General features: G+C 34.9%; 1 protein-coding gene across 2 annotated transcripts in view; it reads left to right on the top strand.

Moving 5' to 3' along the window:
- Positions 1 to 22,235, top strand: part of COL4A3BP (collagen type IV alpha 3 binding protein) — a 126,803-nt gene that overhangs the window by 45,647 nt on the left and 58,921 nt on the right. For both annotated transcript variants that reach the window (XM_029216340.1, XM_029216339.1), the window contains 3 exons: positions 10,077 to 10,184; positions 10,977 to 11,115; positions 15,906 to 15,989. In XM_029216340.1, the coding sequence (XP_029072173.1) occupies positions 10,077 to 10,184; positions 10,977 to 11,115; positions 15,906 to 15,989 (331 nt within the window). The remainder of the gene's footprint in view (positions 1 to 10,076; positions 10,185 to 10,976; positions 11,116 to 15,905; positions 15,990 to 22,235) is intronic.

The raw sequence follows: 22,235 nt of genomic DNA, 5'->3' as shown, positions 1-22,235 counted from the left end.
GAGGCTGTGTGCTATAGAAGTCCTTTTTTTTATTTTTAAACGGTGTTTCAGTATTGTATTTGAATTTTTATTTAATCAGGAGGGAAGATTTCTGACAGTCACCAGGACAGATGGGATTCTGCTTTTTCTATATCTGATGTGGAAAAGTAATGGTGGGTGGCATGGCTTACGCATATTGACAGCAGTGGAAACTATTTTCTAATTTTACTTGCTGAGTATATTGGACATTAGCTGGGAGAAAATGTTTCTTAAAAGTATCAAGGAACACAAAACTGCTCTTTTTCACCAAACACATCTTTTTAGCTAATAGCTTAAAAATGATTTTGCTTCTGTTTTTATTGCCTGGTAAATATTCTGGGCTGGTTTGGTTTTGAGGTATGAAAGACAGCATTGGGTTAAGAATCATAAGAATAGGTAGCAAAGTAAATGAATGTTCTACAGGTTAAAATGTTATACTGAAAAAAATTCTGTCATTTTTTAGTCAAATAGCAAGTTCACATTCTTGACAGACAAGACAGGATCATTGGCAAGAATGCTTGTATCACTGTTCATACCCTAGCCTAGTTCTCTTCAGTAGCACCCCTTTGAACTGTACAGGGATAGATGAGTAATTAGGCACTGTTATCATTTAATTCTCCTGGAAGTCTTTCACTGCAAGTGTTATTCCCATTTTGCATAAAAATGAAATTGAATGGATTATGAGAACATTGATCAGTGAGTGGTAACATTCCAAGAACAGCAACCTCAATTTTTTGTAATACACCCCCCCCTTTCTAGTTAATTTCAGCTTTTTCTCATGGATGCATAGTTGAATACTAAAAAATAAATCATCAGCCTGCCTCCTTAAAAGAAGACTCTTCCCCATACAGTTAGATCTAAAAATTCTTAGCAAGTCTTTTAAAACCATTCCTGCAAGTAGTTTTATTGATTAGATTTCATTGGTTTTTGCACTGGTTTTTAAAAGTAATTTTTTTAATTATAAGGAAAAAAATACAAAACTACCATCAGTCTTATAACCAAGACAATTGTTCTTCATTTTGGTGTATTTCCTTCTTATTCTCTGTACATTTTACCCCTAAAATATTATGGAAATAACAAGTTTATATCCTGTTTTTTAAAAAATCTAACATCATTTTGTCCATATAACACAGCTTTATTAATATTTCATTGTATTATCATTTTGGTACTCATTTGCTTATTATAAGACCCTTAGATTGTTTCAATTTTTTTTTTTTTTGCATTTAGTATTTAATGCCTTCCTACATATTTTCCTGTAGTTTAACTGTGTCCTCATAATAGATTATCAGAAGTAGAATTGCTAGGCTTAAGGATACAAGCATTTTTGATATATGTTGCCAGATTATTTTCTAGAAAGATTGTGCTGATCTACATTCCATCTGCAGAATGTGCAGATCTTCCTTTCACTGCATCTTTACCGGCATTATTAATTTTTTAGCCCTTTCTAAGTGAGATAGATTAAACATGTATTCTGTGACTTTATTTTTTTGTTTTTATTTTTGTAGAGGTGATATATGATTACTGTAATAAAATTCAAACAATATAGACAATACTGAAAACTATAAAAAAGAAAGTGAAAATTTAGGTCACATAGAAATGACCACTGTTCATCCTTGGTAAAGATTCCTTCCAAATATTTCTTTACATGTATGCCTTAGAGTTTTACATAAAAGATACCATACTGCTTTGTAGCTTTTCCTTCACTCAACAGTAAGTTATGGGTATCTTTTCATGTTTGAAATAGATCTCCATTCCTCCCTTACCCCCTAAGAAAGGAATTATAGAAAATTTAAGTTTGGGACCAAAGCCCCAGAATAATTAAGAATGTTCATTTACTGACCATTGTTTTATGTGCATCTCTTTCTTTTAGGATCCTTGCAGGAAAGAATTAATGGTTCAAGTCCCCTAGCCAAATACCATCTTAACGTTTCAGCAGTCCTGCGAGTACCACTTATACATATTAAACCTGTTTTTTCTCTTATTGGGACATTTAAGGGAGCCTCAAAAAGTAATATTAATTGTTTTGCCACTGTCGTCTCTTTGCAATTAGATAAAAAGAATGGGATTATGACCTTTTTATTTTGTGCCTATGAAACTTCCTTCTAAAAAAAAATATATTTACATTGGCCCTTTTCTCTAGGACAAATCATAAATTAAGAAAGTTAATGAGCAGTGTTGGTATTTTGTTACATCTGCTGCTAGCTTCTTTTTACATTTATTTTCCTCTATATAAGTGTTTCTGGAGTAGAGATATAAAGGAATATCCTGCCTTTGTGGGAAGGTGAAGAAGGAATGGTAGCTAACACTTATTAAGCACTTATGATGTACTATAAATATTACAAAATATTATTAAAGATTTCTTCACTATAAAGCACATTTCTTATAACTTTGTCTGTTTCTTCAAGTTCTACTATTTCAAGACAGATATTTCCTTACAACAAACAGATGCTAGAACAAAAGACTTCATTACAACAGCACTGATACAACACATTTTAAATAATGGATAATAAGTGAATATGGAGGCTGATAGTAGTTTAGTTTAATTGTACTTCTACCTCTAACAGGGACCTATAAGCAGTGTATGGACTTGATCCAAGGAGAAATATGGAGCCAAATAGGATTTAAAACAGAAAGTGAAGAATCAGATGTCTGTTTTTAAAGGACCACCCTGGCTACACTAGAAAGGATTTCAAGAGGAACAAGACTAAAAGTAGTTAGAAATCTGGAGGATTTATCCAAATGAGACACTAGGTGACCATAACTAGAAAATGGCAGTGGGAAAATAGAGAAAGGGACAGATTTGAGAGAAGTATAAGCAAAGTCTCTGGATGTTGAAGCAACATAGTAATGATTAACATCATGGGCCCTTGAATCTGGAATTAAATCCTGGCTCCCTTACTTATCATTTGCATGACTCATTATGTAAAATCACCTATAAATGGGTATAGTATTAGTGCCCATTTTACTTAGACTATTGAAAGGATTAAGTGAGATAATGCACTTAAAGCACTAGCATCATGCCTGGCACAAAGTAAGTATCCTAAGTATTAGCTTTTACTATTGGTATTGGTGTTATAATTTATCCAGGGTGGCTCTCTGAAATTTATATATAAAATATCCATGTAAAATTGCTCAACTCTTTCATCAGCCCTCCTCTCAAAGCAAAACAAGAAAGATCTCCCTTATCCTTTAGTTTCACCTTCTAAAGCTAGGGTGGAAAAATTGCTTAGCAGTCTTCCTTTATACAGCCTCATTTGATTTATCTAGTTATTTCTTACCTCCATTTTGTTTTTGTTTGTTTGGTTGGTTGGTTGGTTTTTTTGCGGTACGCAGGGCTCTCACTGCTGTGGCCTCTCCTGTTGCGGAGCACAGGCTCCGGACACGCAGGCTCAGCGGCCATGGCTCACGGGCCCAGCCGCTCCGCGGCATGTGGGATCCTCCCGGACCGGGGCACGAACCTGCGTCCCCTGCATCGGCAGGCGGACTCTCAACCACTGTGCCACCAGGGAAGCCCATTACCTCCATTTTAATGTCATTAAGAAACGACAATTGGACTTACGGGGGAAGGATTAAAAAAAAAGATAAGACTGAGTTTCAGAGTGTCAAAGTTAGTTTATATAACTAACTTTGTATCTTTTGTATCACGGATTGGATTCTTAAAAAGCTTTTGGTGCAGAGGCTGTACTCGTAGCTTCCTGATAAGTCTACTTTAATTTCTCCTATAGATAAAACAATGTGTCATGGAGTTCAAAACCCTAAATTAAAACTGTAAGAAAGAGGAAGCTCTGAAATCAAGGAGAGTAGAGGCAGCTATTGTTAACTCTCTACTTCTACAGTATCATCTTGTATTTGGGCATTTTTTTAGTACTTTGGATTTCCATAGGCAGTGTCTTATTTTCTTTTACCCCCCTAGCATTCTTTTAACACTTAACTAGGGTGTGCAATAAGGCCTTGGTTAACCCTTCCAGCCTCATATCACTACAACACTGCTTATTTAGATATTTCTGTAAAGGAAAGCTTATCTCATGCTTATTAGAAGAAAATGCAAAATGAATAACCAACTAAGGTCCGCAACTAAGGTCCATAAATGACCTTCAAAGGAAGTATTTTATTTGTTACTGGTTTTTAAATTATGATACAAGAATGACTAGGAAACATTCCAGTATGATTTGAGAAAAGTATCTTGAGGGTAAGCAAATGTTCTACTCAGTGAAGTTAACTGTATTGCTGCTGGGTTCTAAGCAGTTAGAAATGGATAAAATCTTTTATAATACCATTTTCTTAAATATATTTAAAAAATTTTTTGATTCATGAGGTACTGCAATTTCTGGAAAACATTTTAGGTTGAACCTTTCCTCATCTGATACATTATTAGTGTTGCTCTTCTGAATAAATAGTGTTTTTTTAAAATAAAAATCTATTTATTTATTTATTTATTTTTTGGCTGCATTGGGTCTTCATTGCTGTGCAGGCTCTTCTCTAGTTGCAGCGAGCAGGGGCTACTCTTCGTTGCAGTGCACGGGCTTCTCGTTGCGGTGGCTTCTCTTGTTGCAGAGCACGGGCTCTAGGCACACGAGCTTTTGTAGTTATGGCACGTGGGCTCAGTAGTTGTGGCTCGCAGGCTCTAGAGTGCAGGCACAGTAGTTGTGGCGCGTGGGCTTAGTTGCTCCGTGGCATGTGGGATCTTCCTGGACTAGGGCTCGAACCTGTGTCCCTTGCATTGGCAGACAGATTCTTAACCACTGTGCCACCAGGGAAGTCCAATTGTGTTACGTTTTAATCTTCCCAGCTGGTTCAACAAATGGCTTTCTTATATTTGGCCTCCACTGGATGTATACATTTTTAGCCTAAGTTTTGGTATTTAGGTTTAGTATAGAGAATTATAATTCTAGACTAGCCATATCATTTTAAAGATAAGAAAATTAAGTCCAGGGGACTTCCCCGGTGGTCCAGTGGTTAAGACTCTGTGCTCCCAATGCAGGGGGCCCGGGTTCGATCCCTGGTCGGGGAACTAAGATCCCACATACCTCAACTAAGCCTGCACACCAGAACTAGAGAAGCCCGGGTGCCGCAACAAAGACCCAGCGTAGCCAAAATAAATTAATTAATTAAAAAAAAATTAAGTCCAGGAAAGTAATGACTGACTTGTCTAGTTGTATAGTGGTGACAGTGACAGTCGAGCAGGTCTTCTCTCTGTTATCATTGTGTTCTTTATATTTCAGAGGCTACCGGGGGATCCATACGTATTTGAAAGGCTAAATAGATGAGATTTTAATATTTATAAGCGTGAAATTGTCATGCCAAATTTTATTATAGCAAATAATATATGTTTACCTACAATCATAAATAAAATTGTTGCCATTGTAACTTATTATGATACTGTAAACCATAATTTTATTGATTAAATTGTTCTCCTGGCTGTAGTGTCTTCTCATGTGGTTTGCTTTACAATATTAATATTGAAAGTAGATGTGTGGGTGCTGGCAACATAGCAAGCGCATTTGGTTTTATTATGGGTTTCAGAGTTTCAGTTTCTGGAAAATGCTCCATTGTTCTAATGTTAAAACGCATATGGTTTTATTATGGGTTTCAGAATTTCAGTTTCTGGAAAATGCTCCATTGTTCTAACGTTAACATTTAATCTTCTATTTTCTCTCTTCCCATAATTAAAATGGGAAGAAACAATAGGGAGACTATGCCACAAAATAGGTAATTTTTGACACCATGAGGAAGTTAATTTCTTTCTCAGTTATTTTGCTGTGCTTCTTGCTGGAGAGTGGTATTAGGAAAATGAATAAGTTTTTCAAAAGGCAGGTGCTATGAAAAAAAAATAATAAGCCAACCTATTTCCTTTATTTTATACCACTGTTTTTTGGAGTATAGATAGGCTGATGAACAGACTGTGCAAAATGAAAATATATGTTTATCTCCTACATGAATAAGCCAAACTATAAAATTTAGCTGTGACTTTCAGGGAGTTTTCTTTTCAAATCAGTTCTTAGGCATTTCTGGTCCTTTATTAAATTCATAACTTTGAACTATATGACTTAATTTATCAAGATTTTAGGTGTTCTCAGAAAATCAAGATACAGAAAGTACAGGTACATACATGCAAGGGATTTAGTCTGAAGGTTACTATTGTACTTTGACCAATAGTAACCTTTGTGTCAGCTTTCCAAGTATACTGCTTGGAAAGTGCTACTGACCCCCTCTAGTGGCCAAAAGATTACACTCCCCACCCCCAAAATAAGGAGGAATGTTATAACAAAGGTGTGGTCTCATTACTGTAATATTTAAAAGAACCCAGCCTTGTTCTATACGGGACATGTTCAGTAAGTGTTTCATTGAACCAAAATGTCATTGTATGTTCATGCAAAACATGTTGAGGAATACTGCTTACAAACACACAAATTTGGGAAAGGGGTTTTTTTTGCAAAGCAATTTATGTGAGGGATCTTAAAGCGTATATGTTGAAAGGAAATATTCCTATAGTAACTGTATTTGAATTCCACATTATTAATTTTAGATGGAAATCGGTATTTTCAAAAATACTGTATTGGTGATTAGAGCTTGTAAGTAAGCTCTACTTTTTTCTTATGGAAGAATAGGGTTAAGAAAAAGCCAGCATGCCTTTAAAGTATTATCCCTAAAATCATACCAATGAGATTTTAAAGGCATGTCAAGACTTTTAGGAACATTTAACAGTGTATATCAGTTGTGACCATAAAGTAATTTCTTCCCATTTCCATCCTTGGAAATTTCCCTCACCCCCACCTTCGAAAAGCAGACCTTGTTAAATTCAGAATGAGTATTGTTGCCTTAAAGTGGACATCTTGGAAAGCCAAATAGATGTCAACAACATTGCTGCTTTTCAGAATAGTTTTATAACTTATCTTTTAGAATCATTTTAGCCCCTGTGACGAAGTGTTTCTAAAATACTGATATCTTAATGATAGATTAGATTTTTGAGAGAAATCCAGTACTAAATCAGAGCCATGTCATATGACTAAGAAAGGCAGTCAAGCTTAATTATACAGTTTATAGCTATTTCTTTGAAGTAGTGAAACAGTTTTAAAAGTTTTATTCTGCAACTCCCTGAAATGATTTTAGATAGCTCCATTTTGTGGCTGTATCATAAAATTACTCTAAATATTGTGGTAGTACCATCAGGAATCTTTTATGCAATGATAGCATCATTGGCACAATTATAGACATTTCCAGAATGACCGGTTTTTAAACAGTGAGGATTCATTTGTATGTGCATGTGTGTATTTGTTAAACACTTAAATTATTTATTTTAAAAGTTATCCCAGTGCAGATACTGACATAGAGTGACAAATGAATCCCCATTGTTTAAACTGAATAAAATGGAATTGGTCTTCATGAGTATACTTTATTTTCTTTTTCCTTGGAATGATGTATATAATTTTTAACGCAGTTTATTTAAGTGAAACTTTATTAAAGGTAGAAATACAATTACTCTAAACTCTTAGCCTCAACATTCATTTACTATCCATTACTTAAAATGTACAGCAACAGTATTGCTATAGTAGAGTGTTTTGTTCTATCATGTCTTTGTTGTAAGGAAATATTACTGTTTTGAAATCGTGGAACCTGAAAAAACAGGCAAGGATGTAAGAAGTATGTTTCATAGTCAAAAAACATTTATTAAAGCTTTGTAGTGTTTATATTTCGTTTCAAGATTTTAAAGTTTTGACTTACTCCGTTTAGGACTCATTGATATAAAGCAAGTAAATGGAGAGGGTAGATTCATTTGGATTTGGATTTGAAATTGTTTGGTTTTAAATATTTTTCAAATAAATATCCAAAATTTGTTTTTAAATAAAATTTTGATTGTAAATTATGGGGTAGTTTTGTACTTAAATGGACGGTTCAGATTAATTTATGCTGAGAAATGAATGACATATAGGTGTCTGAGATAAGTGATTGCTGAAGTACGTACCTTATATTTTTGGTCCATCACAGATAGATTTTTCTTATTTTTATTTATTTATTTTTGCGGTACGCGGGCCTCTCACTGTTGTGGCCTCTCCCACTGCGGAGCACAGGCTCTGGACGCGCAGGCTCAGCGGCCATGGCTCACGGGCCCAGCCGCTCCGCGGCATGTGAGATCTTCCCAGACCGGGGCACGAACCCGTGTCCCCTGCATCGGCAGGCGGACTCTCAACCACTGTGCCACCAGGGAAGCCCAGATTTTTCTTATTTTTAATTCCAATCTTCTATATTTAAATCTAACGAAAAACTTTACCAAACCAGTACAACAATTAAAATGTAGAAACATTATACTTAGAAAGTTAGCATTATTGTCAAACGAGAAAGAGAAACTAGAGCCATTTTAGTTAAGGAACCTAGCTCAGTAACTTTGTTCCAGGACATTATTTGATAAAAAGTCTTATTTTTTTATGAATTGCATGATTTCTGTAATTAGAATTTTCTTTTTGTGGGATTCTGTGATACTGAAACAAGCTTACCTTTTTTTCTTTAGCTAATTTATTGAGGTCCAATTTATTGTACCTTTGATTCCATCTAGTCATGAATTTATATGTAATTTGTTAGTAAATTCAGAGTTAGGAATATATTGCAGCACCGTTTATAGGTAGAGTGTTTTATGAACAGGCATTATTAAAGTATGACAATCTTACTTTGACTCTTTAGCGACCGGTATGTACTGGAAGCTTGAATTTTTAAGAAGCTGCACTAGGTGTGATGCCAAAAATGATTAGATATTATTTTACCTCTTAAGTTTAGTGTCTAGGATTAAAATTATGCACAGTACTTGTAAAAGAATAACAGTAGGAAGAAATCAGAGATCCCAAAATACTTGAGCAGGTTTTAGGTATTTGGAAGTTGTTTTTTTCAAATGTTTAATTCTTTTGTCCATGTTTTTAGTACTGCATTTTCCTAAGGAGGATGGGATGCAAAATTGATACTTTAAAGAGTGCCAACTCCATCAAAATTAGATCACAGTTCTGAGTCTAACTAAACCCCAAAAAGAGTTCAGTTATCTTCTATGATGTGATTACAGAATAGACTGGCAAAATTGGGGATTTTCTTTGTGCCATGAACTGTCAAGGTAGCTACAAAAATGGAAGAAATACAGTCTTCTTACAGAAGGTACAAGTCCACTAGTAGTTACAAAATGTAAACTATTAAAATTGAGTGGCAAATGCCATAATCATGATATGTTAAGAATGGTTGAGAATACAGAGACAGACTATCTGGAATAATAGGAAAGGCTTCATTGAGACAGTGATGTTTGAGCTGTGTCAGGGTAAATAATTCATCTATAAAGAAGTTTTCCTTGTTTTTCTTTTTTTTTTTGGTCCTGTTCTACCAAAATTTTTTATTGTGGTAAAATATGCATGACGATCTGTCATTTCAGATATTTTAAATTGTACAATTCTGTGACATTAAGTATATTCACATTGTTGCTCAACCATCACCACCATCACCATCCATCTCCAGAACTTTTTCATCTTCTCCAACTCCAGCTCTGTACCTAGTAAATTCTAACTCCTCATTCTCCCCTCTTCCTAGCCCCCTGATAACCACTGTTCCACTTTCTGTCTCTATGAATTTACCTTCTCTAGGTAGTTTTCCTATTATTAAACTCTTTTAGCCAACTAGCCCAGCATGTAGTTGGTATTCAGTAAATTTCTAAATGAAGTGGCAGTTAGGAATTGAAAGCATTGCTTATGCCAGCGGATTGCCTATATTTCTTGAGTGAACTCAAACTACTAATTATTGTTACGGTAACCTTAACAAAAAATTTTTTTGCAATAACCTTATTACTTTTTAGGGAAACTTTTGTTTTCTCTTAAGTATTTTTCCAGTTTTATTGAGATATAATTGATATATAACATTGTATTAGTTTAAGGTTTACAACATAATTATTGGATATATGTATATATTGTGAAAGGATTACCATAGTAAGTTTAGTTAACATCCATAACCTCACGTAGTTAAAAAGTTTTTTTCTTGTGATGATTAAGTATTTTTTATTTAATTTTTTTCATGTAGTTTACTTTCCTTTTTAGACTGAGTCTGGATATGGATCTGAATCCAGCTTGCGTCGACATGGCTCCATGGTGTCACTGGTGTCTGGAGCAAGTGGCTATTCTGCAACATCCACGTCTTCATTCAAGGTTTGTGGTTATGAATGCTTTAGTACTGAATGTTGTGAACAGAACTTATTTGATAGAATAAGTTTTTTGAAAGAATTTTCCTACAATGTAAATTATTTGAAGTTGTTACAGAATAGTTTTTTAAGAGGTAAAATCATGACTCATAAAAATAAAATGAACACATGTCAGAGATTTTGTTTCATTCATTAATGAAATAAGATGTTAAAGAAAAAACGTAGTTCAAATAAGAATGTGAAGAATGCTGAAATGATTTTGCTAATATATGCAAAACTAATCAATAGTCATACATTAGTAACCAGTGTACTCCACTGGACAAAGTTCATTTGCTTTTCTATGGACAAGGATCATTTACATTACTCTCAGTTTTCTATGACTTAAAGAGTTGTAAAATAGCTCAAATGCAATGAAATCAAAGACTTCTATATGATCGGACACCCTCTCCATGGATGATACTTACTATTCCTTTCAAAGGACACCCAGTAATATTTTTGCCCATTTTAAAGTCTTTCACAATTTATCATCACAGTGTTTAATTTGAAAATATTAAATGTTGTGGTGGCAAGTTGTCAGGCTTGCTCTCATTTCCTTCAGGCTTATCACTGTCAAGCCATTAATTACTGAGTTTCAAGTCCGTCCCTGGAAATAATACATTGAACTTGACAACTCTCCCTACTCCATGCCCTCAATAGTAAGATACAGACCTTAAAAGGTGGTGAAATACCATGGGACTAAGTATAAACAAATTCTAGTTTTGTTAACTTGGATTACATCCCCCCGTTTTGTGTTTTGCAGAAGGGCCACAGTTTACGTGAGAAATTGGCTGAAATGGAAACCTTTAGAGATATCCTATGCAGACAAGTCGATACTCTACAGAAGTACTTTGATGCCTGTGCTGATGCTGTCTCCAAGGATGAACTTCAAAGGGATAAAGGTTAATTAGGCTATTACCACTATTTAAAGCCTCTTGATCTTAAGGGTAATGTCTTTAAGTGATGAAGGTAATTATAGTCACTTTTGCTGTACACCTCTAATGTAACAGATTTCAGTGTCCACATAACTTGTCTACTTTAATAACATCCTAATTAATCTGATCACCCATACCAGATATCACTGAAGATTTTAAAATGGTTTTTGAGCTCTTTATTCCGTTAAAAAATATAATATCATCTTGATAATATGGGGCATTTCACATGATTATGCCTAATAAATGTACCCTGTGACAAGTCTTCGAGACAAGCACATGTTTATGTTACATCCTCCAGATCTGGAATCAGTCGATCTTTTCATCCCTTGCTCTTCCCTTTCCTCTCCCTCTTTACCTCTCTTTCTCTCCTTCCCTCTGTCACCCTCCCTTCCTCTGGCCTTTTTCTCATAGAAGAAGTCAATAATGGAATTACATACACATGTAAAAGTAATTTTAGTGAGTTTTTTTTTTAAGAGAGATGATCTTTAGTTATAATGTGAATTTTGAAGTTACTTTTCATTCGTTACTGCTAAATATTACTGGTGTTGTCAATATCTGTTCTTTAGTTTTTCTCTTAGTTTGTTACAATGGGCAAAAATGAACTACTCATAACAGTATTACTAAATCATTCTGAGTTCATACCCAGTATAACTAAGTTGCCTAACATGGCTTCGTTTCTTGGTCTTATTAAATGTCTTTGATCTGAATTCATATTCTTTTTGTTGACTCACTGGCAAGATGGTGGAGTAGAAGGACGTGAGCTCACCCCTTCTTACATATTCTTTTTGTCTTCTCTGTTCTTTGTTCCCTTTTTCTGCCTTCTTTTGGATTGAGTATTTTTTATAATTCCGTTTTCTATCTCCTTTGTTGGCTTTTTAGTTATACTCTTTGTTATTATATGGCTACTTTAGGGTTTATAGTATGCACATTTAAGTTATTACAGTCTCCCTTCAAGTAATATACCCACCTCTTGTATTGTTTAAGAACCTTAGAATAATGTATTTCCATTTCTCCCTGAGACTGTGCCAAGGCAGTTTCGCATTCTCTAGCCAATTCCCTGTGAATTATTCCAGGTCTGTGTTATAGGAACAGGTGCTTTTCCCTGCCCCACATAGGCTTTGGGTACTCTTCCCTGGTGGAATCCTCTCAGATGGTTCTTTCTATGACCTCTATAGTTCCTCAACTTGTATGTGCTGTCAGTACTCTGCTAAATACTCAGGGGGACCTTCTGCCCATCTCCAGAGTTCTCTCTCTGTACAGTTCTCTCCTCCCAAGTACTCTGCCTTGTGAACTCTACTGTCCTTTGTCTCTCTGGATTCTCAGCTCCATTTCTTCACCTCAGAGAGTCTACCAGGCTCCTCCTGGGTTCCTCATTACTCTACAGCTTGGAAACTCTCCCATGGCAGTAAGCTGGAGCATTCACAGCGCTCACATCATTTGCTCCCCAGCCCTTAGGGATCATTGTCCTTTGTTGCCTAATATCCAGTATCTTGAAAACCATTGTTTCATATATTTTGTCTGATTTTTTAGTTTCATGCTAGAGTATAAATTCTCTCCCTGTTATTCCATCTTTGCCTGAAGCGGAAGCCCATATTCCTCTTAAAGCACTTAATTTTACCTGAAGTATCCTTGAAGTTCTTTATATTTGATGCACTTTTAAGTTTTTGGTTCTTTAACATTTAATATTTATTTCTCTAAAAATAAAGACAGTTGAACTTCTATTTCTCATTAATTTAAAAAAGTATGTATACTTTTTTTTTTGTCAAATTAGACATTACACATCAGCTTTCATTTGCTTGCAAATAGCCCTTTAAAACAGGATGTATACAGATTTGGATTCCTTGTTTATTTTTAAATGATTCACGTCAATAATATATAGCATTTTGAAGACAAGTGATAGTGGAAGGAGTGGAAGTTGGGATGTAATAATAACCATGTTGTGTAGAAGATTTGAAAAATATTTTTAAACATTATTCATGTTTTATTATATAGCAACAGTCATAGACTAATGTATTAGTTGTTAGGGATGCCATCGCCAAAGTACTCTATAGACTCTGTGGCTTAAACAACGGAAGTGTATTTCCTCACAGTTCTGGAGGCTAAAAATGTGAGATCAGGGTTTTGGCAAGTTTGGTTTCTTCTGAGGGCCATGAGGGAAGGATCTGTTCTAAGCCTCTCCTTGGTTTGTAGATGATCATCTTCTCCCTGTGTCTTCACATCATCTGCCTTCTGTAAGTGTCTGTGTCCAAATTTCCTCCTCTTATAAGGACACTGGTCATATTGAAGTAGGGCCCATCCTCATGACCTCATTTTAATTTGATTACCTCTGTAAAGACCTGTCTCCAAGTCCAGTCACATTTTGGAGTACAGGAAGGTTAGGACTTCAACATATGAATTTGGTTGTGGCACAATTCAGCATATAACAACTGATTTCCCTATAAATGGCTATTTTAAGAAATGTTTTTAAGAGTACATGCTGGGTAAAGGTGAAATAAGAACATGGACCATAGTTTCCTACTTCGACTATAGACTGGAATTGCTGACCTAAGGATCTCTATAGATGTACTTTCACTAAATTATCAAGACTAAATTATCTGTGACTTAAAAATTTTTTAAGAAGAATCACTGTTCTTCATTAAGTGTGTCATTGAAATGATAATAGCAAGCTCTCATTTTAGGTGTTCAGTGTTTTCATTTAAAAAGTTTTATCGTAATTGCTAGTAAGGAGACTTAACCACACACATACACACACACACCCCCCACACTTCAGTAAGATTTAATTAACCATTTAGGTCCAGATACTCTAGGATTACAGAAGTAAAAGACATTATCTCTGACCTAAACATATATTTTAAAACAACACATATATACCATATTAAACATAAAGGTTCTAATCTTGCTTTTCTATTCATTATTAGTTTGATGACTTGAAGTAGATTACTTAACATTTCTGCACATCTCTTTCCTCTGTAACATGGATGTTGTATCCAGCACATATGATTGTGAGATTTAAATCAGAATATGTATATTAGCCCTGTGCTTAATAGCAAAAAATCAATAATAGTTGCTATTATTAATGTGGTTGATTTGGATTATTGCAGGGATAATGAAAGCAGAAATGTGCAAGATCCAGAGATGGAATTTAGCATAATAGATTTGAGGGCTGGTAAGGGAGACCAGTCTGATTGGGATGGGAGATTTGTATTAGGACAGTGGTTTTAAATCATGTCAGGCATCCCTTAAAGGTGCCTCAATGATGGACAAGGAGTGCTTGGTTGGGAAGGAAAGGGGGAGGGCCACTCTTTTAGCCAGAGCAGCTCTTGTTTTCATCAGTCTTATATTTTGAGTATTTACTAGAAAAAGAAGGCTGAAAATCCCTGTTTGGTAGTACTAGGCTATTGGATGGTTAGAGATATGAAAGTGAATCTTTAGGAACCCAAGGTAGATACTGAGGAGACAAGTGAAATGCAGACATTTCAGTATTTAAGAGCAGTTAATCAGATTAGTAATGAGTCAAGGTCAGGATGTTGTCTGATGATTTAAAATCAGTAATGATTTAAAATCAGAGCAGCACTGTAGTAGTTAATTTCTTAGAATTGACCATATTTGCAAATTATTGATGAAAAGACAGAGATCCACAGGATCTGGGAATTTGATTAATCTTGGAACTAAGGTGTTTGCAGAGGCTTCAATATGGATACTGAAGTCTGTAGGAATGATGGATGTGGAAAAGAAAAATGTCAGTTGGATACTGTTAGCAGTTAGCTGGTTATAAAATAGTAGGTGTTAGTAGATAATAGCAGCTTATGATTTGAAAAAGTTGTTATAGATGAGTGCAAAATTTTCAGGTGATGAAAAAAATGAAATAGCCCAGTAATTAGAAAATTGTAGTACAGAATAAAGGTATTTTCCAGGGTAATTACTACCATTTAGTCACGGGAGGGAGTAAGGAATAGTAGTGGGCTTTGCATCCATTGGAGAGAGAGTTAAAAATAGATGAAATGTTCCTCATAGAGCCAAATTACTCCTGATGTAAAGAGAGATAGGCAAGGAGTAAGACATTAGTTTAAAGTGAAGATTTATTCTGTAGAAAGGGAGTTCCTCAAACGATAATAAACTAAAGAAGCCATTCAGAAACAGAGAATAAGGTTGGGGGCTCAGGTTTAGAAATTTGCACTAAGAAGTGGAATACATAGTGCAGAGGATTAAGTATGTTAGGCAGTAGAAGAAGGGATAGTACGTAGAAGAAAGAGGTATGTGGAAGAACACAGGGGATTCTGTATTTTCTGGAATTAGGTAGGTTAAAACGGATGTCCAGGCACAGACACATTGGGATGAATTAAAATTGATATCACATCTATAAGTCATTATATTTTCCCTGCATATCCTAGAGGCAAGATAAAGTATCTTCTGCATGTACCATTACTGTCCTCTTCAGTCTTTGTAGGCCTCTGGTAGAATTATGAAATCTCCCCAAGGTCAGGAGGAAGAGATAGGAAGACTTAAAGGACAGAATAAATCGTATCTCAGTATCATCCCTTACACAAATGAGAATGGGTACAGTTTTTATAAGAGTGTATTTAAAGACATTCCACAGCATATTTATTGGGCATACATTGATAAGCACTGAAAATACAAAGATGAATAAAACCATGTACTCACAGAATCCAGAGTATATTTACTCTGTTGAACATAAGAATAAACTGGTTAATTTCTATATGCTTTCGTCCTGATATCTTTAAATATATTTTACTTAGTGGTAGAAGATGATGAAGATGACTTTCCTACAACACGTTCTGATGGAGACTTCTTGCATAATACCAATGGCAACAAAGAAAAGGGTAAGTAGTAAAATTTTCCCCCTCAATTGGGTAAAATACACTTTCTAAAGTTACATAATAACTAACTATATAACAAGAATAATTAATGGAATAGTTAAGAAAATTTTTTTAAGCTGGAAAGCGAAATTTTTCTTCTAAGAAAAGACATGTAGGTAAAATATACATTCTGACATTAAATAATGTGACAGCTCATCTGACAAAGACTTATTCTAAATTTTAGACATTGGCCTCTTATTTCAGCAGTATTTGGTAGAATCAGTTTCTAGTACTGAAAAAGTATTTCTTGGGGAGGAAACATTGTAATGGAACTTGAATGTTTCTTTAGAGTGTATTTCTCTCTGTTAATGTTCTTTTCTCTCTCCACTTGATAAACTGGTGTTGCAAATTATATAATCAGTGTTATTAAAGGAAAATTACTGAAATCACTGATTTCACAGCACAGTTGTTTATAGACTCAGGAGCAAGGTGGTTTATTACATATATCAGTTTATTTCATATATCAGTTAATTGTTGCTCTGTTTATAAGGGCTCACTCATTAGATGGAATTCTTAATTGTTCATTGGGAACCTGTGTTTTACAACAACATGGGTGAACCTGGAGGGCATTATGCTAAGAGAAATAAACCAAAGACAAATACTGCATGGTATCACTTATGTGTGGAATCTATGTATGGGGCAGGGGTGGGCAGGGAGGTTGTGACAGAAACTTGTGATTCATGGTCAGTGCTTTCTTTTAACATATCCTAAGAAAAAGCTGGCATGGATTCCTAAAACTTTTTTTAAGTTGCAAATAAGCAACTTTCTTTCTTCAGAATCACCGACAGAGAATAGACTGGTGGTTGCCAAGGGCGAGGTGGGGTGGGAGAGGGATGGATTGGGAGTTTGAGATTAGCAGATGCAAACTGGTATATATAGAATGGATAAACAAGGTCCTACTGTATAGCACAGGGAACCATATTCAGTATCCTGTGATTAAACCATAATGGAAAAGAATATGAAAAAGAATGTTGTATATGTATGTATAACTGAATCACTTTGCTGTACAGCAGTAATTAACACAACATTGTAAATCAACTATATTTCAATTAAAGAACAGAATTCCTTTCTTAATGTTGACGGAAATTAACTCTTGAAAATCATCATAGGTGGAAAGTTTCTTTTTATGGCTAAGCTCTAGACATAAGTTAGTCAAAAGCATTGAGTATAATCCGGTAAAGTGAACAGAGCATATAGTCTTTAAATCTGGAACTACTTGATTGTAGTCTGGGATTAGGGTATTTTAGTCATCTCTCAAAAACAGGGTCTTAGTCCTAGATTGATCAACTGTTGGAAGAGGGAAAAATAATACTCTGTTCTTGGGAGTGGTCATTGTAATGTTCTTACCATTAGGGCCATTATTAAAGATTAGGTCTAGATCAAATATTGTGATGTAACTATACTGAAGTTTTTTTAAAATTTAGAACTAGTTTACCAACCTACTAGTAAATATGCCAGGAATAGGAATGGGGGGTATGGAGCGAAAACTAAAACAGGAGTAAAACTTCCAGATATTCTAAGATGAGAAGAAAGGCAATTAAAGTAATTTGAAGATTAGAGCAGAGGAGAAATTTTTGAATTAGAAAACATCTTCCTTAAAGAGTTTTAAGAGTTCTAGATCACAGTGAAAGGAATGTTTCCTCAATCTTTTGTGAACAAACTTCTCATCTACCTCTATATAAGTTTTCTTCTGTTAAATTCTATACCATCTTTTAAAAATTATATTTCTAGAGACAAAAGGAGATATTTTATGACAATAAAATACGTATTTGCATGTAACAACAGAGCCCCAAAATACATGAAGCAAAAACTGACCAAAGAGACAAGTCAATAGTAATAGTTTGAGACTTCAATAACCAACTTTCAATAATGAATAGAACAAGTAGGATAAAGATCAACAAGACAATAAAATATTCGAATAGTCTAAATAAACAGACCTAGTAGACATTCACAGAACACTCCACCTAACAATAGAAAAATGTATATTCTTCTCAATTGTTCATGGAATATTCTTTATTATAGACCTTATGCTTGGCCACAAAACAGGCTTTAATTAGTTTAAAAGGACTGAAATCAAGCAAAGTATGTCCTCCAACCACAGTGGAATGAAATTGGCAATTAATAACAGAAATTTGGGAAATTCAGAAATATGTAGAAATTAACACACTCATAAATAACCAGTGGATCAAAGACAAAAATCACCAAGGACATTAGAAAATACTGTGAGGTGAATGAAAGCAGAAACACAAGATGCCACAACTTACGGGCTGCCACAGTACTTAGAGGGAAATTTGTAGGTGAAACACATTTATAAACAAGAAAGAGAATTGAAAAACAATATAGAGAATCAATGAAACTTTAAGTTGATTCTTTGAAAAACAAAGTTGACAAACTGTTAACTAAACTGATCAAGAAAAAAGGGGAGAAGACTCAACTTACTAAAATCAGGAATGAAAGGGAGGACATTACTGCTGCCCTTACAGGAATAAAAAAGATTATAGGGGGATGCTATGAACAGCTGTATGCCAACAAATTAGATAACTTAGATGAAATGGACAAAAGTCCTACAAAGACACCAACTATTGAAACTATGTCGAGAAGACCTACAAAATCCAAATAGACCAATAATAAGTAAAGAGACACAATTAGTAAAAAAAACTTCCCACAAAGAAAAGCCCAGGCTCCAGTGACTTCACTGGTAAATTTTACCAAATATTTAAAGAAAAATTAATACCAGTTCTTCACAAATTCTTCCAAAAAGTAGATTGGGGGAGCACTTCCTAACTAATCATTCTCTGAGGCCAGTTTTGCCTTGATAACCGGTATCTCTTAATGAAACCCACAGTTAACATCACTTTTAATGGTGGAAGACTGAATGCTTTCCCCCTAAGATCAGGAACAAGATAACCTTGTTCCTAACTATTGTTCAACCTTGCCACTTCCATTCAACAATGTATTAGAGATTCTACCTGGACAGCTGGGCAGGAAAAATAAATAAAAAGCATCCAGATTCAAAAGGGAGAATTAAAACTTTCTCTGTTTGAAGATGCCGTTATCTTACATAGAGAAAATCATAAGGAATCCACTAGAAACCTATTAGGACTAATAAATTAAGACTGCAGGATATAAGATCAGTATACAAAAAGTCAATTGTATTGTATTGTCCAAAAGGTTCATTCAGTTTTTTCTGTAAGATGGCTCTAGTAGCACTTAGTCGGCTTTAACGTCATTCAAAACAATTTTGTTAGATTGTATGTGACAGCTGGCATATCAGCGTGCATTTTAAAAAAGATTTATCAAAATTGGTGAAATTTTGTGTAGTCATTTTAATATTAAAGATGGAAGAAAAACAATGTTTTCAGCATTTTATGCTGTATGTCAAGAAAGGTAAAAATGCAACTGAAACCCAAAAAGTGATTTGTGCAGTGTATGGAGAAGGTGCTGTGACTGATCGAACACATCAGAAGTGGTTTGTGAAGTTTTGTGCTGGAGATTTCTCGCTGGACAATGCTCCATGGTAGGGTAGACCAGTTGAAGTTGATAGCGATCAAACTGAGACATTAATTGAGAACAGTCAACGTTATACCACATGGGTAATAGCCGACATACTGAAAATATCCAAATCAAGTGTTGAAAATCATTTGCACCAGCTTGGTTATGTGAATCGCTTTGATGTTTGGGTTCCACATAAGTTAAGAAAAAAAAGACTTCTTGAACGTATTTCCACATGTGATTCTCTACTTAAATGCAATGAAAACAGTCCGTTTTTAAAACAAATTGTGATGGTGATGAAAAGTGGATACTGTACAATAATATGGAACGGAAGAGATTGTGGGGCAAGTGAAATGAACCACCACCAACCACACCGTGGGGCAAGTGAAATGAACCACCACCAACCACACCAAAGGCTGGTCTTCATCCAAAGAATGTGATGTTGTGTATATGGTGGGATTGGAAGGGAGTCCTCTATTATGATCTCCTTTTGGACAACCAAATGATTAATTCCAACAAGTACTGCTCCCAATTAGACCAGCTGAAAGCAGCACTCGATGAAAAGCATCCGGAATTAGTCAACAGAAAACGCATACTCTTCCATTGGGATAACCCCAAGACTGCACATTTCTTTGATGACCAGGCAACAACTGTTACGGCTTGGGTGAGAAGTTCTGATTCATCCGCCATATTCACCAGACATTGCACCTTCGGATTTCCATTTATTTTGGTCTTTACAAAATTCTCTTAATGGAAAAAATTTCAGTCCCCTGGAAGCTATAAAAGGCACCTGGAACAATTCTTTGCTCGAAAAGATAAAAAGTTTTGGGAAGATGGACTTAAGAAGTTGCTTGAAAAATGGCAGAAGGTAGTGGAACAAAAGGGTGCATATGTTGTTCAGTAAAGTTCATGGTAAAAGTGAAAAATGTGTCTTTTATTTTTACTTAAAAACTGAAGGCACTTTTTGGCCAACCCAGTAGTTTTTATACACTAGAAATGAAGAATATGAAGATAAAGTTAAGGAAACAGTTTTGTTTATAACAGCATCAAAAAGGATTAAATACTAGGAATAAATTTAACAAAAGCACAAACCTTATATTATGAAGACCACAAAACATTATTGAAAAAATTAAAGAAGACCTAAATAGATGGAAAGATTTGCCCTGTTCATGGATCAGATGACTTAATATTGTTAAAAATTCAGTATTCCCCAAATTGACCTGTAGATTCAATCCAGTCTTTACCAAAATCCTAGGTAGGATTTTCGCACAAGTGGACAAGCTAATCCTAAAGTTCATATGGAAATACAAATGACCCAGAGTAGCTTCAACAGTCTTGAAAAAACAAAGTAGGAGGACTCACACTTTCAATTTCATAACTTACTACAAAAGCAACAGTAAAGTATAGTTCTGGCATAAGGAAAGATATATAGAACAGTGGAATAGAATTGAGAGTCTAGAAATAAACCCTCACATTTATAGTAAGATAAATATGACTTTTCACAGGAGTGCCAAGACAACTCAGGAAAAAAGTCTTTTCAACAAATGGTGTTAGGCAGCTGGATATCCATATTTAAGGAATGAAGTTGAACCCCTACTTCACACAAACACAAAAATTAACTCAAAATGGATCAAAAACCTAATTAAAAGAGCTAGCACCATAAAACCTTAGAAGAAATATAGGAGTTAATCACCTTGAGCAAGGCAAAGTTTTCTTGATCTTCAGCAAAATTTTAAACTTTTGTGCTTTAAGGAAACTATCAAAAAGTGAAAAGATAACCTACAAAATGGGAGAAAACATTTGCCAATCATTTATCTGGTAAGGGATTTGTATTTAAAATACATAAAGAACTCTTACAAATCTATAATAGACAAATATCTCAGTTCAAAAATGGGCAAAGCATCTCAATAGACATTTTTCCAAAGAAGATATACAAATGGCCAGTGAGCACCTGAAAAGTTCCTCAACTTATTAGCCGTCAGGAAAATGCAAATCAAAACCACAGTGAGACACCACTTCATACCTATTAGGCTGGCTGTAATCGGAAAGAAATACCATAACAAGGTGTAGCTGCTTTGGAAAACAGTCTGGCAATTCCTCAACATATTATACATGGTGTCACCATTGGACCTAGCAGTTCTACTCCTACGTATATATTCAGGAGAAATGAAAACATACATCCATATAAAAACTTGTACATGGATGTTCATTGCAGTATTATTCATAACAGTCAAAAAGTGGAAATAACCCAAACATCCATCCACTAACGAATAGATAAACAAAATGGAACATTTTTTAGCCATATGAAGGAATAACATACTTGACATGTGCTGTAACATGGATGAACCTTGAAAATATTATGCTAAGTGAAAGAAGCCAGTCACAGAAGACCACTCATTGTTACTTTATATGAAATATTCAGAGGCAAATCGTAGAGCAGAAACTGTATTAGTGGTTTCCTAGGACTGGGCAGTAGGGTTGGGGGAAATGGGAAGTGACTACTAATGTATGTGGGATTTGAGGGGATGGTTCATAAAAATGTCCTAAAGTTTGATTGTGATGATGCTTGTACACTCTGTGAATATACTGAGAATCATTTAATTGTATGTGTTAAATGAGTGAATTTTATGCTGTGAAAATTATATCTCAGTAAAGCTGGTATTTATAAAAAGACTAGGGAATTCCCTGGCAGACCAGTGGTTAGGACTCTTGCTTTCA

This window comes from Monodon monoceros, unplaced genomic scaffold (assembly GCF_005190385.1).
Source record: "Monodon monoceros isolate NGI ecotype Baffin Bay Population unplaced genomic scaffold, NGI_Narwhal_1 Super_Scaffold_12, whole genome shotgun sequence".
Classification (NCBI taxonomy): domain Eukaryota; kingdom Metazoa; phylum Chordata; class Mammalia; order Artiodactyla; family Monodontidae; genus Monodon; species Monodon monoceros.
The sequence above is the reverse complement of the archived record's forward strand: the minus strand, read 5'-3'. Positions and strand labels throughout refer to the sequence as shown.